A 16,442-nucleotide genomic window follows, 5' to 3' on the forward strand; every position below is an offset into this window, starting at 1 on the left:
GAGCAGCATTGTCTTTATCAACAGGCTCGTTTGATTAATTCTACGGTCGCTAATGTTATCGTCAGCACAGAGTATCGGAGAATTCCCTTCGAGTCGATATATTCAAGCTAAAGTTCTAGATAATGACATATAATGATATCCCTTGAGAGCAGTTAAGAACCAAGCCTAGATTCTCTTCCCTGATTTATATCGAGAATTAGTCCAAGTCATGACATCAAAAACTCAATGAATTAATGTTTAGCTGTTCAGTCCCTAAGACAGATAAATAGCTACGCATTAATAAGCTTCACAAGGCAAATGATAGCCGAACGACTTAAAGTTCGCCAAGCACTCAAGCCTTAATCTACACTTCATAGTGGACTTCAAACCCTTATCTCCAACGTCATCTACGAACGCCCTCAAATGGAAATGACGTAAAAAAGAGAAATTTTTGTGATTAGACTTAATGCAATCGTCATAGCTGCTTTAAGACAAGTTATTTATTTTACATCTAAATGAAAACAGATTATATGCATAAATTATGCATGCTTTATATAAGAGTAGCTGCACATCATGGATAATATTAGTCGTGTGACGCCAAATTCATCTCCATCTATTCATATCCAAAACTTTATATTTTTTCATAATATTATATGAATCATTCATTACTTCCAGGAACATGAAAAACCGGGAGGAAGGAAGGAACGGACGATTGAACGAAAAAAAATTCCTGTGGGGTTGAAAAAAAAGAAATTCTTAACCATGTAGAAATATCATTTGTTGAGTGGGGTTGAATGGATTTTTTTTTGTGCTTCTAAAAATATACTTACTTCCTTTTTTATAGACGCACGCAACAGGGATTAACAAGAAAACATTTCTACTTTCACTTTTTTTCCACAATTTTCATCCTGAACGCACTTGTGTAGGTGTGGATGTGTTTAGTTGTAATTGTAAGGATAATTGGCATTGTTTATAAATTGCGACTATGGATTTTGTTGATAAGGGTCGACTTGTACCACATTGACATGCTTCATTCCTTATTCTTCAGATTGTTTGAGGACACTTGACATAAGATGAATTTTTATGTATGAAGGAGCATTTAAATGCTTCGATGGATATTTTATTGTTCATTGTTTCAAGAAAATTGGGATAGAAATCTTCAATTGTGTACTTTTTGGATGAAAACCTTTCAGGATGAGATGAGTTGTGAAGGGAAGAAGCATATAAGGAATGAGATATGGTTGTGAGATGTTAAAAGGGTTGTCCATCAAATATTGATGCTGTTTTGGGGAAAAATTCAAAGATCCAGTGATGTATTTTTGTTGAATTTAAGAATTGCTGAATTTTTTTCAATGGATCTTAATTTAATCATGGAAATACATTGAAATTAGCAGATGCAATCAGTTACCAAACATAAAACAGAACTACCTTCAAGAAAATCCACAAATTTCATAAATTTCAATGCAAACTCCACACAAATATTTCCCAAACCATTTTCAAACAAACACCCAAAAATTAGAGAGCTACTGCATAAGTCAATGAACCTCCATAGATCTCTCAACATAAAAATAAATATGAAAAATCCAAATGCAGATATTTTTTTGTTACTTAATCAAATCTGTTTCATAATGCTGAATTCTCATTATAAACTTTTTTCTTCTTGCCTGCTCATATTCAGCATGAATTTTTTATTATCTATAATTCAAATCCATGATTAAAGGAATCAATGCCATAAAAAATATTTTTTTACAAAAAAGTTCAACGACAGTAAAATAAAGAACTCCATAATTTAATACATAAACATAAACTTTTTTCCTCGTCAGGCTCATAAATTCCATCCTTTGTTCCCAAAATTTTGTAATTCACCCTTTTTCTTCCCCATTCCTTTTTCTTCCCCAAAAATCAACACACAAAAAAAATTTATGTGTATAGTCAAAAAAAAGTTCATTTCTTTTACTTTCACTGTCTCATTTCCTCGGTCGTTGAACTTTTGTCCCAGTTCTTGTTTCGTCGACTGCGTACAAGCATTGTTGTTGATACCGCTTGTCTTTTCTTCCCAAAAAAATTTTTATATATACTGTATACACAATAATTTTATCCCTAAAATAGATATCGTCAAATATTTTGACAACCTCATTACAAAGCATAAAAACATGAAAATGCGAAAGCATAAAAATGCTCCATACAACAGAAATTTGTACATTAATCAAATTAAACAAAAAATAACACACTGGAGTGTAGGCAGAGATTTTGTTGGGGTATGATGGGGTATAATACGGCGTTGATTACATAATTAAGCACAACTAAAGAACTGAGATGATAATACACCAAACCAAAATATGTCAAAACAATAATTGATCGTAGTTGCATGTCCCTCAAAATTTATTACGGCGTAGGTTTGATGTTTGGATTCAAGGATAAAGTTAGGTATAATGCTATATGCTAACATTTAGCTAAGTTGGTTGAAAAAAGACAAAACTAGATCAAAATAATAAATAAACATAGTTGTATGCCCCTCAAGTCTAATCTAAATCCAAGAACAAAGTTGAGAGGAAACCACTGGACTCTAAACACAACCAAGGAGTCTGCCAAGCAAATTTATGCTAATCTGATCAAAATACACTGAAGTTATGTCAAAAAAAAAAATCAATTTAGCGTAGTTGCATGCCCTTCAAAATCTAATAAACTATCAAAATATCAATGAATTGATAAATCAACAAACAAGGTTTAAATTCAGTTTTTAAAAGTCCATAACAAAATTAATAAAAACCCCACTGACCCCTCCATAACCCTCCTAGATACACCCCTGAATCTCATTGTCTTCATGCGGGGGATAGATGGGCAGATAATGATTTTTTTTTCTCTATGTTTTATGTCTCATTTGACTCATTCATTTTCCACAACAACAAATAAATTAGGGAAAAGATTTACGATTTGCTTTACAAGAAAAAAATAAACTTTTTTGAAAAAAAAATGAAATAAATTTTTTATATTTGTAGTTTTGTTATTGCTGCCTTAATGATATCTCAAGTGGAAATTTTTTCTACTTTCATTTACACTACACTGCACTACATTCTATATTTATCGGCATTTATTTTCAGTTTTTTTTATATGGAAGCAAAATATTTGTTACAATGACCGATAATTGCTGGGTTCAAATATGCTGTAAGAACTCCCCACTGTAAAGTAACGAAAACCACGTGTCTGCCGACTTAAAAAACGATTTTTCTCAAAATAAAAGTTCTTTGATGTTCAGAAACTCAATAATGAACATAGTTTTTACTGGGCTGCAATATGAAAAATATTTCTAAGTTGCTAGTTTATGGAAAATTTTCAGTGACTTTAATGATTGGGCTAACAGGAAAACTTTTGTGCGAAAATGTTTTTTCGCGAGGTTGTGGTTGGGAATTTTGTTGATTTTATTGAATTTTGATTAGATTGGATAGTCTTTAGTATTTTTTAATATTAAAATTGCAAATCAATAACATTATGATCTGGGAAATTTGAATTTTGATGAAAAAAATTGTCCAGAACAGCCTTTACGTTGTCTTTATATTCTTAAACCTTATAAATAGGTCGCTGTTGACAGTATAATCAACTGTCGTTTAATATTCAAATTGTATTAGCATCTAAAATTAGATTGATTTTCCCCTTATACACAAAGTTTTAGACCCTTCATATTAATATTTTAGTTTGTTTTCTAACTTCAAACAATAAACATTATTCTTATTTATCTTTATTAAGAAGTCCTTAATTATACTTATTAATAAATGAGCAATTCCTCAACAGTTTCTTATCACAACAGTCCTTAACAATCTGTCATAATCTAAATTTATCATCAGATTCTCTTCAAAAATCAAGTTAAAATCCTGAGATAGATCAAAGATACATTTAGTTCATAAATAAGAATTTCCATTTTATCTTAATCCAAGTAATCATCCATCCATCAACTCTACCACAAAAATCCTATGAGAATTTCATCAAATTCATGCAAATAAACTTATGCTGAATATTTACCAAAAAATTCGAGAATTTTCATCATGATTTTTCTAGCGAGAGAAAAAAAAGCAACAGCAAGAACAACGCAGAAGCAATGGAAATTTCTCCCTAATTTAACTTTCCTCCTTTTGCTTTATAACATCAATTATTATTCTTTATTCATAAAAATGATTCTTTTTCAACATGAATATTCACTCAAAGCATGCTACATGCTGAAATTTAATGTAAATTATAGCAATTTATAAAACTTTTTTGTTTCTTTTCATGCCTTTGATTTCGGATAGATTGTAATTTAAATAACTTATTCGTGGTAAACTACAAATGGAAATAATGGGATAAAGTTCTTAAACATTAAATTGATTCATCCTTTTGACACGAATATTTCAAAAACCAAAACTAAATGTCAATGGGTTGAAAACAAATCTTTAATCCTAACGAAGGGAAGACAGCGAAAGAAAATTGAATTAGAAAGGAACTAATGCGCTGCTTTACAGCTAGAGTCGGTTTGAGTACGTGAATTGATTCCATGAAATTCCTTCCACCTTTTAAATATATAAATTTTCATTGTTGCCATAAATTTTGTATTTTGGGGTTGAACATTAAATATTTCATGTATTGATTGCTGGATAGAATATAAAACTTATGGAATTTGCTATTAAAAATCAAATGAAAGTAATGGAATTGAAAATGTTGTCTATAATTGAGTATGTTGTAGGGAAAGTAGGAGTTTTATTGGGAATTTCCGCAACATAAAAATGTAAAACTGGCAGACTTAAATGCAAGAAAAATTCTCAAAACATCCAGTATAGAATTTGTAATGGCATTTAAGAGATTTAACTGATTTTAAGAGGAGTAGTCAGATTTACTTGAAGTTAAATCAAGCAAGTTAGTCGTAAAACGAAGGAATTTAAAGGTTTAAGCTCAAAGTCAATTCAAAATTTGCACGAAGTTGACTTTTCTAAACAAAACCTGAGTCGACATCTAGTTCTGATCTAAATTAATAGCGGTGGAAATGTAAATGACTACAGCAATTGCTATTCCAAAAGGCACATTGTGAATCATCCTGTCCCAAAGTACTTGAAAAAAAAACAGTTCTAATGACAGTAATAAGAAAATACTTATTTCTATGCCAACTTAATATTTACAGAATTGTCCAAAAATTCTGATGGAATCTTCAAAACATTTTTTAAATCTAGATTCTAGTCCTTTGAGGAATTTGTGAGGATTAGAAAATACCATTAACATTAAGCTGTTGCTTTAGAATTTTAGAAGTTCTAGGAAATAAGAACGTCTTTAGCAAATTACTTTAAAGTCTGATGTTGACTTCCTTTACACTGGCTTTTGTAAATTTTAAATTTCAAATACTATTTTGCATCCATTTAAGCCTTACGAACCTGCCAATTTTCCCCCAATTCCTGTTTAACTCCACTGATGAAATGTACATTTAAATAAAAACTTCAATATAATTAGAATCACCCCTTTTAATTTAAATAAACTTTTTTCAACACTAGATAATAAAAACTTCCCGAAATTGAAGCTAATTAATTAGACTGTTCATTAGAAAACAATTAACTAACTTCATGAATAGATTATTCGAGTAATTTTAACTATCCCTAATTTACTTTCTTTAAATTGATTTTCTTATCATCATTTAGTCCAATTGAATTTTGGAAATTGTGTAGTTTTACTCGAAAATCATCGCACACACACGTTCGCATGACTCAATTACACATTATTACATAAATGGTTCAGGAATATTATCAGGTGTAAATAATTTCATTTCGAAATTTCATGGTAATGTATAAGGACAAGTGATTGAATTAGTAAAAGGGGATGAATTTCATTTTTATGTCTTGTATTAAACTTAATAAAATCAGATAAATGTTATTGAAAGAAATTTCATTAGTTTTGGGTTTACGAAGTAATTTGATGTGACATTTATAGCTGGAAGTATGCTTTTGCCACTGGTTTGGATGATGTAATCTTGTTTATTGGTAGAACTCAAAATTGAGTTGAATTCTTAATTAAATTTGAGTTGAATCGAGTCATCTTTTCCATACAAAATTTGAGTAAACTTCTAGAACTCGATGGAAAAAATGAGAATTCTATGCTTTTTGAGATGAAGTTTTTATCAATTAATTGATTTTGAAGAATTGATAATATATGTACAGTCAAATGGTATTAAATTTGACAATATGTTTCCCGAGCAGTATAAAACTTCAAATTTCATTTCTCCTGGTTAAAAGGAATCAAACACGAATAATACAATATGTTCGCAAGGGTACTGCTTAGTCACGTCTTGCTGTCAACGTAATGAAACCCTGGCAAACACATTGTGCTACTGGGGATTTGTATCATCTCGTGAATCTCAACAACCGTTGCCAAAACAAGTTTTTGAAATTGAAAGTTATTTACCAATAAAATTTAATTGCTATTTACCTTAGAACGGTGAATCTCAAGATCAACTTTCGGTTTCTTCATTGCGTAATTGAAGGATTTCCATTTTGCTTTGGGAAGACAATGTTGATGAAATTTGAACGGAATGTTTTGATATGTAATTAGATTATAATTGAATATTTCAAATTTTCAAAACAAAATTCAACTTATCTGCAAAAATGCTTTCTATGATCAAGAATTTTCTTTGAAATTGTAAGTATTTTGTTTTTTAATTTTCAAATAGGCAAAATTCATATTCTGAAACGCAGAGTAAGTTTGGTGCATCCTCATAAAGGTATTTAAGCTATAGAAAGCATGCTTTTTGCCTAGGGCAGTATAAGATATAAAGCAAAATAAAGACGACATAATGACTACGAACTTCCATATCTCCTACAAAATCTTAATGCTGTCTCATGAAATATTCATTGACAATTCCAAACTCATCCCAAACTTACAACTTCAAACACTCGAAAAATCTATAATCACATACAACATCCATAAACTTTAGAGGTTTTTTAAAATTTTCCCCTCCAAATCCCCCAAAAATTAGAAGAATCTCTCAACCTGTCAATTAAAGGCTGTTTTATCATGGAAAATTTAATTAAAAACTTAAGTTATACACAAGAAACGTGACTGAAAATCAAATGGATTAATAGAAGTAAAAATCGATTCGGATGTAAAGCTTGTCGTCAGTAAATTGGCTTCATCTTTATAAATTATTCACTATTCCTTCATCGCTACAGCATGGAATGAAGGATAGACCTGGATAGACCCTTGAGATCATCCTTAGTACATTTCTTCTAGAGTCAAAGTAAACATTGCAGATATGACGACTATATTTATGACACGGATGGAATCAATTCCTAATGCATCCATAAGTGTGGGCATATTTGACTAGCACTTTATGCCTATCAGCATCGAACAACAAAAACATAATTTAATTTAGGTTTATGGTGTTCTACATTATCGAATCATGTCTGTGTTTAGCTCTGCTGTACATTTGAGCGTTCCTCTCTCAACGCTTTACGTAATTTATAATGTTTACTTCACAATAGCTGGTCAATGCCCTCTCAAGTCAATTGCTATTTCAAGTTTCTTTTACTTTCTCCTCGAGCACGCATTTCTTTTATTATTTTCTCATGAATTTTTTTTTGGGAGGTCCACATCACTTCTGGAACTTTTTTCACTCTCTGCGGAGGGAGAAAATTCCAATAAATATGAAAATTGAAAATTTTTATACAAAAATCAACATAAAAATGAAAATTTTTCTTTTATGAATTAGGTCACGTTGGGAATTTTTCACGCTTCACATTTCAACAAATAGACTTGTTATAGATACCAGCGAGCTACAATAGCTCTGTTTAGAATAAAAGTTAAATGTGCTTATGGTTTTAACATACAAAAATTAATTACATTTTACCCTAATTGTGACAGCGGGTGAGGCAAATTTTTGCTTCGACTCCTTTTTTGTTTCCATCCATTTCAGTCATTTAGATCTCCAACAGTCGTAGTTGTGAGTTGAATGAACTCACAGACAGGAAAATTTTTGGGGAAAATTTCTTTCCAGATAGGAAAAAGAGATTTTTATGTCTTTTTTATGGGATAAAAAGGGAAGAACTTTATGTGTGTGTGTGCGTACATGACACATTAAGCATTTATAATAAAAGTTGAGGGTGGCTCCGTACTCAAACCATGCCATGAGAAGGGAGCATGTTACAATGCTTTTCTTCCTGATCCCTAACGAAAAGTAAGGATTTTTTTTGGTCGTTGTTGATGATTTTCTTTCCATCCATCCTCACCACTCATGCTTCCTTTTTCGTTGAGCCATAAATTCGATTGGAAAGAAAATTTTCTTTGAGTTTTTCTTTCTGGATGTGGGGAAATGAAGTCAATGAACTTTTGTGTTTGTTCTCTTAGGAAAAAATTTTGATGGTGCGTACAGAAAAAAAGAAATAGGCAAGTGGATCAATATTATCGCACTTGCTTTCTGTTTTCATGCTTGTGTATCAACATATTTATGGCTTTAGATTACTTTGGATGATTTTAGATTTGAATTAGTAAAATGGATCTTCCGTGTTATGATATTGATGAAGTTTTCCACAAGAACTAGTCATCGGCTATGCAGAATTATCTTTTGTTTGACGAATTTTCTCTTTTTCCTATTAATAATACTGCAGAAATTGAATTTAAATCAGATTTTAGGATTTTAACCTACCTAGCACAAAGCAGAGAAAACTGTTAAAATTTGCATAATTTTTTGAATTTGAGCAACAATTGCTCAATGAAAATCAACAATATTCAAATTTTATTTAACCGTTAAATTTTGAATTTTCGAGAAATTCGTTGGAATACTCATGAATTAATAATCGGTCCTTTCTGAAATAAACCAATAAATGGCTAATATTAACAAGCAACAAAGATAGTATGAATATTTTTTATTTATATTTATTGACAAAAGCATTTAATCCATAGTTATCAATTGTATTAAAGTCTCTAATTAATTCATCGCTCCAAATTCGACATCGATCATCCCAAACAGCCTTATCGTCAGGAAACTTGAATATTAATGGTATATAATCTAAATCTAGATTATTTTTGATCCGTGATTCTAGAATCCATTGCTTATTTTTGGCTGATACTTTATTAAACATTCGAGTGACCAGAGGTGAATAACTGGATATAGTGACACGCTTCAATTTACTGCAATTCATTATTTCGTCTACAGTCAATCCTTTAATAAAATTATCATCCGTCCATCCAATATAAATATCCTCTAACGTGCCAGAATGTCGTCGAATGAAAGGATTGTAAATGGTCTCATCATAAATTTTGGCAACAGAAAATGATGTAAGTTTGGGGAAGAAGATGCCTTGATGCAGTCGTTGATTAAATAAATTTGGTATTTTAAGTGATTCAAGATTCTTAAAAGTTTGACTGACGTAATGTAGGAAGTCCATAAACCAAATGTGTGTAGTAATTTGACTTAGATCTAAATGCTTGATATTTGGAAAGATATTCATGACTAACTTTGCATTATTCAGATTCCGTAATATCCCAAAGAACTTGATGCTCTCAATATGTTGATTTCTAGGCAGTTGATTAAGGATGTCTTCATGATTCTCTGATAATGTTGATACTGGCATTTCCAAATGTGTTAAATTCACGAGATTTTCGAGGATGAATCTGTGGACGACAGTCTCAATTGGATATAGAATTTTCATTGATGTAAGTGAATCTTGCTGTAGTAATAAGAACTTGAATAGTGGATCGTTCTGGTCATTCGTCATTGATGCCTTGTCGATTTTTAGGCTTTTCAGTCTGAAGCTAAATTTGTATATTTCATCTGATTGGTAAAAGTTCTCACAAATGACACCACCAACACCGAATTTCTTAAGATTCTTCTGCCTTTTAAGTAAGTTAATTACACTATCACATTCTTCAGTCAATAGCGACGAAACTTCAAATATTTCCAGTGAATCTGTATCAAAAAATTCAACTAAATCAATATCACAATATTCGATGCGTAGTTCCTTGAGTTTCAGACTGACTCTCTTAAAATCATCATCTATTTCAAAATCGTCAATGAATGCTACTGCCTTTGCACTGAAAATCTCCAGTAATTTAAGTTGACTGAGGACTTTTGCAAATATTGTCGATTCTATTTTACAGCATGATATTTGTAATGATTGTAAATTGTGCAGACTAATAACATCCATTGTGCTTTCATTTAAGTTCTTTACTTTGATTATTTGGTGCTTCCTGTTTAGTAATTTAGCTTTCTGGATCATCAAATTGCTTTCTTCCAGATTTAACTGAAATTTCTTCATTATCTGCCTTGAATTGCTTACGATGTAGTCCCATCTTTAAGATATAAATGATAAGAATTAGATAATATATTGCATGTGTTAGTTAATTAAACTAATTACCTTTTACAAACAAGACAGCAAGTTTTGACCATTTTAGGACTAAGATAGTCAAAGATTTTGATTAATATCTCCTCCGGAAGTAACATATCTTCTTCCATTCTTATAATATGTGAGCAAATAACAGCTAATAAACTTATTTAAGTTAATATTGCAATTTTTGATTTGAATGTTTTCTAAATTGATGTGTGCCCTTGAAGAATGAAAACATAAGAAATTAATCATGTTTAACTGTCATTTAAAATTTAAAAGGACTGGTTAAAAAGTGCGGGAAAAAAATCACATTAACTTTGCGGACTATTGGCAATTCCATTGGTCTTCAGGATTTACGAGATGAATTTAAATATAGTTTTCTCCAGGCTGTGTCATTTTAATATTAGCAGCTATCTGCATTATTGAAATAGCATAACGGTCACTTATTTTTCAAAATAAAAATTGAAAAACAAAATTCATTCAAAAATTGGTGGATCTGCCCTGTCAGTTCCACGAAAAAAGTTTCTAAATATTTTCAAAATATTATCCCTAAAACTAGCTAATATAATTAATACCACAGCTATTCTGATAAAGCATAGAACAAACACATCAATAAGGAGTTACAAACTCACAGAACAACAGTTAATTAACTTATTTATTTTGTTGATAGATCCATAAAGTGAAATTATTATTTTTTTGAAATTAATTTATAAAAACTTGAATTTAAGTCATTTAATTCTGTTCATTTACAAATATACACCTATTAAAACTAATTACTGAGTAATTTAAAAAGTATCAAGGCATAGAAGAAGCAGGATAAGCAAAAAGAACATCGTAAACAATACACGTCATAAAAAATGTACGTGTATTAAGTTTTTATCACAACTAGTGAAAAAATTACATTAACAATGATCAGAAGAAAAGTTATTAATTAAATCACAAAGGAACCAGTGAAATTAACTAGTTGATATCAAAGAAATTAAGACAAATAATTAATTACCATTAAATCATTTAACTATCGTGGATTGCTATGGCTTTTCAAACATTACTTCAGGGATTTTATGAAATTCCGGTTGTTACGCGAATTTACACAACAGCTTGTGTATGGTGAGTGTCTGGTTTGTAGATACAGTGTTTAAGTAACTTGACATTATTCCTTTATTTTTAGCACAACATTTGCAGTTCATCTGGACCTAATTTCACCATTTCAACTGTATTTTAATCCTACATTAATTTTACAAGGCCAAATATGGCGTCTAATCACGACCTTCCTATTTTTTGGCACAATTGGATTTAGTTTTCTATTTAATATGATATTCACATATCGGTACTGTAGGATGTTAGAGGAAGGATCATTTCGTGGAAAGACTGCTGATTTCATCATGATGTTCATTTTCGGCGCTGTATTTATGGTCATTTTTGCCTTTTTCATTAATCTTCTATTCCTTGGTCAGGCATTCACGATAATGCTTGTGTATATTTGGTCACGACGAAATCCTTTCCTTAGGTACGTACGACTAACTTTTTATAGATTTCGTGACTTCATATCTAATGTAACTTATGTTATCTATTTCTAGAATGAACTTTTTTGGATTATTAAATTTTCAAGCACCGTACCTTCCATGGGTTCTATTAGCCTTCTCTGTGATCCTTGGTGATATAAGTAACAGCATAAAATAACACTCAAAATGTTAATTCTAAATTTTTTTCATTTACTTTATTTCAAACCAAAAAAATAAAATATAGGCAATGCAATTTACATTGATCTTGTCGGAATTGGCGCTGGTCATGTATATTGGTTCCTTGAAGACGTTTTTCCTAATCAACCAAATGGCATGAAGCTCCTTAAAACGCCACAATTTCTTAGAAATATATTCGATGAGCCGCCCGATACAGATGATTATGTCGTTTTGCCAGAAGATAGACCCGGCGGTGCTGCTTTTCATTGGGGAAATGCTAATGTTGTTAACAATAATAATAACAACAACAATAACGATCAGCAGAATTAATACTTTTTTTACGATATCTTCATGAATAAATTATGAATAAAGTTTTTTATTAGAAAAAAAAAAGTATGAACGGAAATGTAATAAATTAGTCATTAGTGTTCATTACAAGTGGTTGGTATGGAAATTGCTAGACATATTTTGGTGAGTAATTGACTGTTAATTAATTATTTGAAATTGACTTTTTAGGAGGATTTTTTAACGGTCAAATGTGATTTTGAAATTCATTTGTATGGTTTTGAAGGACATTTGTATGGTTCTGAATGAAAAGTTTGAAGGGTTTTCAACTTTGATTTAGAATGAATTTGTATGGTTTTAGCTAGAATTTGTATTGTTTTAACGATTGAGAATTTGAATGATTTCAATTTAATTTGTATGGTTTAAATGACATATACAAATCATTTGTATGGTTTTGGAGCATTCATACGTTCTTCTTCTTCTTAATTATCTTTATTAAGGTCCTCTTTTTTATAAATTTTAAGACCGTTTATGGTTTTTTAACTTCTAAATACGAACTACAGGGTTGGGAATTTAATGTTATATTTTATCATACAGATTAATTTCATTTAAGAAACATAAAATTTTGTCGGTAACTTTTTTGTCGTCAGATTCGAGTGAGTGATAACTTAGATTATATTTGTTTAAAGATACTGCATTCAAAAATAACTGTAAGGGTTCATTGCGTGAGCATATGGGGGTGAATTTTTTTCAATAAGATGAATGTGTGTTAGGTTTGTGTGTCCGATTCTAACTTGTTAGTACTGTTTGGTCTTTTCTGTTATAAATCCATTTGTTAGTAGTTTTTTTAATGTTACCCAGTTTATTTCCGTTTCTGATTTCCTGGTCCCATTCATCTTGCCATTCTTTTGTTACATGTTCCTTAATATGCTTTATTACGTCTTCAAGTAAAATTTTGTATTTTGTGTACGGTCGTTGTTTTGTAGCTTCTTTGGCGTTAATGTCTGCTTCCTCATTTCCTATAATACCAGTGTGACTTCCACATTATGTTGATGTCACGTAACTTGTCTTGTATCTGTTGTGCTATTACATTTTTTGTATGTGTATTTCTTAGAGCCTGTATAGCACTTAAGGAGTCTGTGCAAATTAGTGTTTTGTTGGTTGTTCTATGTTTGAGTGCTTTTAATAACGCGAAAAGTTCTGTAGTGTAAACTGTTGAGTATTCGTGACACTTATATTTGTATGTTTTGTCTTCGTTACTACTGCTGCTCCGTATCCTTGTTCTGTTTTAGATCCATCTGTGTAGATTATTTCGTAACCGTTTCTTGTGTATTTGTGCAATGATTCTGAAAGATCTTTTGATTTCTTCATGTGATCTGTTGAATTGTGTCATTTTTAGTGAAGTTATTTTCTCCAGAAAGGATGAATGGATGGAATTTTGTGTCTTTGTCGAAATGCAATTTCTCTAAACGTTATTGGTGGGTTTTTGAGGTGTTTGTATTTGATGTCTTTTATTCGTCATGTAGGTCATTATGAAGAATATTTTTGGTGTTTTGTTTGACTTTACAATGTTTAATGAGATGGATTTTCCGTTGATGTTTTAGAATTCCAGACTCTACGTGGATGCTTGAGTTTGGTGAGGTCACAAATGCTCCAATTGCATACTTGGTGCTTCTTGTATGGATAGTATTTAATTTTCGTTCGTCTTTTTTTGTGAGATTTGTAAATATCAGTGCTGAATAATTGTGGATTGATGTTGTGACTGATTCGTGTACGCGTAGCAAGGTTTGTCTTTCTCCACCGTATTTGGTATGTGCAAGCATTTTTATCAGATTTATGTTTTTTGTTGTTTTGCTGTGTAATAGGTTTATTTGTTCCGTCCATTTCAGTCGTTAAATATTACTCCAAGGAATTTGTAATTGTCGACATGTTCAATGGATTGTTTGTAGTTTATGTTGGTTTCTGAATATTTTTTATGCTGATTGGTGAAATGTAAAGCTTTTGTCTTGTCGTACTTCTAAGCCGTTTTTGTTCAACTTTTAATTTCATCTAATGTTTTTTGTAAAATTCTCTGATTTGGTGTCTTTTCCGTTAAGGAAGATAGCCAAATCATCCGCATAAGCACAGAAACTTGTGGATTTATATGGTTAAGTACATCGTCGAACACATATTGAAAAGCACCTAGTATAGATCCCTGGGGGATACCGTTAGTCATATGTCCTACGTCAGATTATGTTTCTATTTTATGTGAAATGTTCTATTCTGTGTGAAATTGTTAATAAATTTGACTATACGTCCTTTTAGTCTTTTTATGTTACTTTATGTGCCCAAACTCTGTCATAGGCATTTTTGATATGAAGATTGCTGCTTTTCTGTGAATCCTTTCTGTATGTTGTCGACTAAATATGTAATGTTGTCTATTGTATGTAAATCCTGATTGGAATTAAGAAGGTTCATGTTTTCTAGAGTCCAGATTCGTTTGTTGATTATTTTTTCTAAGAGTTTGCATGCAGCTTGTAAGAGCTATTGGTCTATAGCTTGCGGCTTGATGCTTTACCGGGTTTTTGATTGGGATTATAATTGAGTGTTTCCATGATTGTGGAAGTCCTTCGTTTAGTGTCTTATGTAAAGTTGTAATACTTGTTTGCCTTGTGAGTTAAATTTTGGAGCATGTCATATATTTTGTCAGGACCAGGTGACGATCCTTTAGTTTGTGATAATGAATCTTCTAATTCCTTCATTGTGATGTTTCAATGCCTCGTTATTTGTGTCTTCAGGAAATGGCTCGTTTGTGATTGTTTGCTGTTTTAAGGTTTTAAGATTCGTACTTAGGTTGTCATCACTGTATATGTGTTCAAAGGTATTTTTTATTACGTTAGCTATTTCAGTTTGATTTGTTGTGGATGTTCCGTTTTGTCGATTTATTTTTCTAATTTCATGCCGTTAAGCGTTTTGATTTTGTCGTAATTTCTTTTGTATTTGCTTTGTGATTTATTGTAGAGGTGTATCGTCTCCAGCTTTCTGTTTTGGCTTTAGATTCAGTTGACGGATTTCTTTAGTCAGTTCTGTAATTTTGTGGCGTATATCTGTATTGATAAATTCTCGTGTTCTTTTTTCGTTCAATTATTTTTCTTTTTATGTCGTCGTTCCAGAAAGGCAGCTTTCGTTTGAAATGGTTTTAAAATTGGGATTGATTTGTTGGCTGCTTGTATTAGTCTTTGAGTGTAGTCTCTTTCCATGTTATTTATGTTAGATGTGTCAATGTTATCGAAGTTTATTAAATTCTGCCCAATCAGCTTTCTTAGTGTTGTAAATTTCTCTGTGTGATTTTTCAAATTGGGAGAATGGGAAGGAAATCAGAAGCGGAAAGTGGTCACTTCCGTGTAGTGCTGTCCAACACTAAATTTTTGCAAATAGTAAGGTCAATTGATGTAATCTACCGAGTGGCAATGTGTGTGGGAACTTTTTCGTTAATTATTGTTAGTGAAATTTTCTGTTAGTTTGCAATTAAAGTTCCTTTTCTGTCTGTTTTATGTTTTGCATTGAAGTCACCAGTTAAAACAAAAGAGTGTCCTAATTGACTAATTAAATTATCAAGTTCGTCTTTTAATGTTTGTGATGGTAATCTAGATTGTTACATAAAATAAAATCTATTATGTTAAACTGCTATAGCTTGTAAGTTTGTATTTATTTGGTATTGAAAAGATTGTATTTAGTGTCTTAAGGTTATCACCCCTCCACTGGCGTTAGCACCTTGTGAAGTTTTGTTTTTAATGTAAGATTTATAATTAGGTATATGTGTATCTATATTTAATTTTGTTTCTTGTAGTGTAATGTAAAGTGGTTTAAACTCGTTAATAAGTACCTGTAGTTCGTATTTATTAGTGAAAAACCCTCGAATGTTCCAATTAGATGAGGTCTGCTCATTTTGATCATCTCGTCCTCTTTCGTAGTTCTCAGTGTTGTGATGTTGATTCTGATTTTCATGTGTCTCTTCGTCTGTGATGGGTATCGTTTTTCTGAGGTCTTATGCGTTTAATGTTTGTAACAGGTGGTGTTTCTTTCTTATTGTGATAATTCAGTGATGACAATACATTTTCGGTTTGTTGTGATGTAACTTTGCGTATGTGTTTCTTTTTAAGTTTGAACGTTTACATCGATACGTTTT

General features: G+C 31.1%; 2 protein-coding genes across 3 annotated transcripts; one reads left to right on the plus strand and one right to left on the minus strand.

The window, feature by feature from the left end:
- Window positions 1-8,849: 8,849 nt before the first annotated feature.
- Window positions 8,850-10,529, minus strand: LOC139098482 (uncharacterized). Its single transcript, XM_070650705.1, has 2 exons — window positions 10,341-10,529; window positions 8,850-10,275 (listed from the first exon to the last, which is right to left on the minus strand). The coding sequence occupies exons 1-2, from the start codon at window positions 10,436-10,438 to the stop codon at window positions 8,850-8,852; spliced, it is 1,524 nt and encodes a 507-aa protein (XP_070506806.1). The 5' UTR covers window positions 10,439-10,529.
- A 279-nt stretch (window positions 10,530-10,808) lies between these two features.
- Window positions 10,809-12,373, plus strand: Der-2 (Derlin 2). 2 transcript variants are annotated; one of them, XM_070650260.1, is made up of 4 exons: window positions 10,809-11,417; window positions 11,479-11,817; window positions 11,888-11,964; window positions 12,057-12,373. In XM_070650260.1, the coding sequence occupies exons 1-4, from the start codon at window positions 11,341-11,343 to the stop codon at window positions 12,317-12,319; spliced, it is 756 nt and encodes a 251-aa protein (XP_070506361.1). In that variant the 5' UTR covers window positions 10,809-11,340; the 3' UTR covers window positions 12,320-12,373. The 2 variants fall into 2 exon arrangements, with proteins under 2 accessions (XP_070506361.1, XP_070506360.1); XM_070650259.1 differs by having other exon boundaries at window positions 11,888-11,973; window positions 12,057-12,372.
- The last annotated feature ends 4,069 nt before the right edge of the window (window positions 12,374-16,442 follow it).

This window comes from Chironomus tepperi, unplaced genomic scaffold (assembly GCF_022539635.2).
Source record: "Chironomus tepperi strain 1889 unplaced genomic scaffold, CSIRO-AGI_Ctep_v1 contig_445, whole genome shotgun sequence".
Lineage (NCBI taxonomy): Eukaryota > Metazoa > Arthropoda > Insecta > Diptera > Chironomidae > Chironomus > Chironomus tepperi.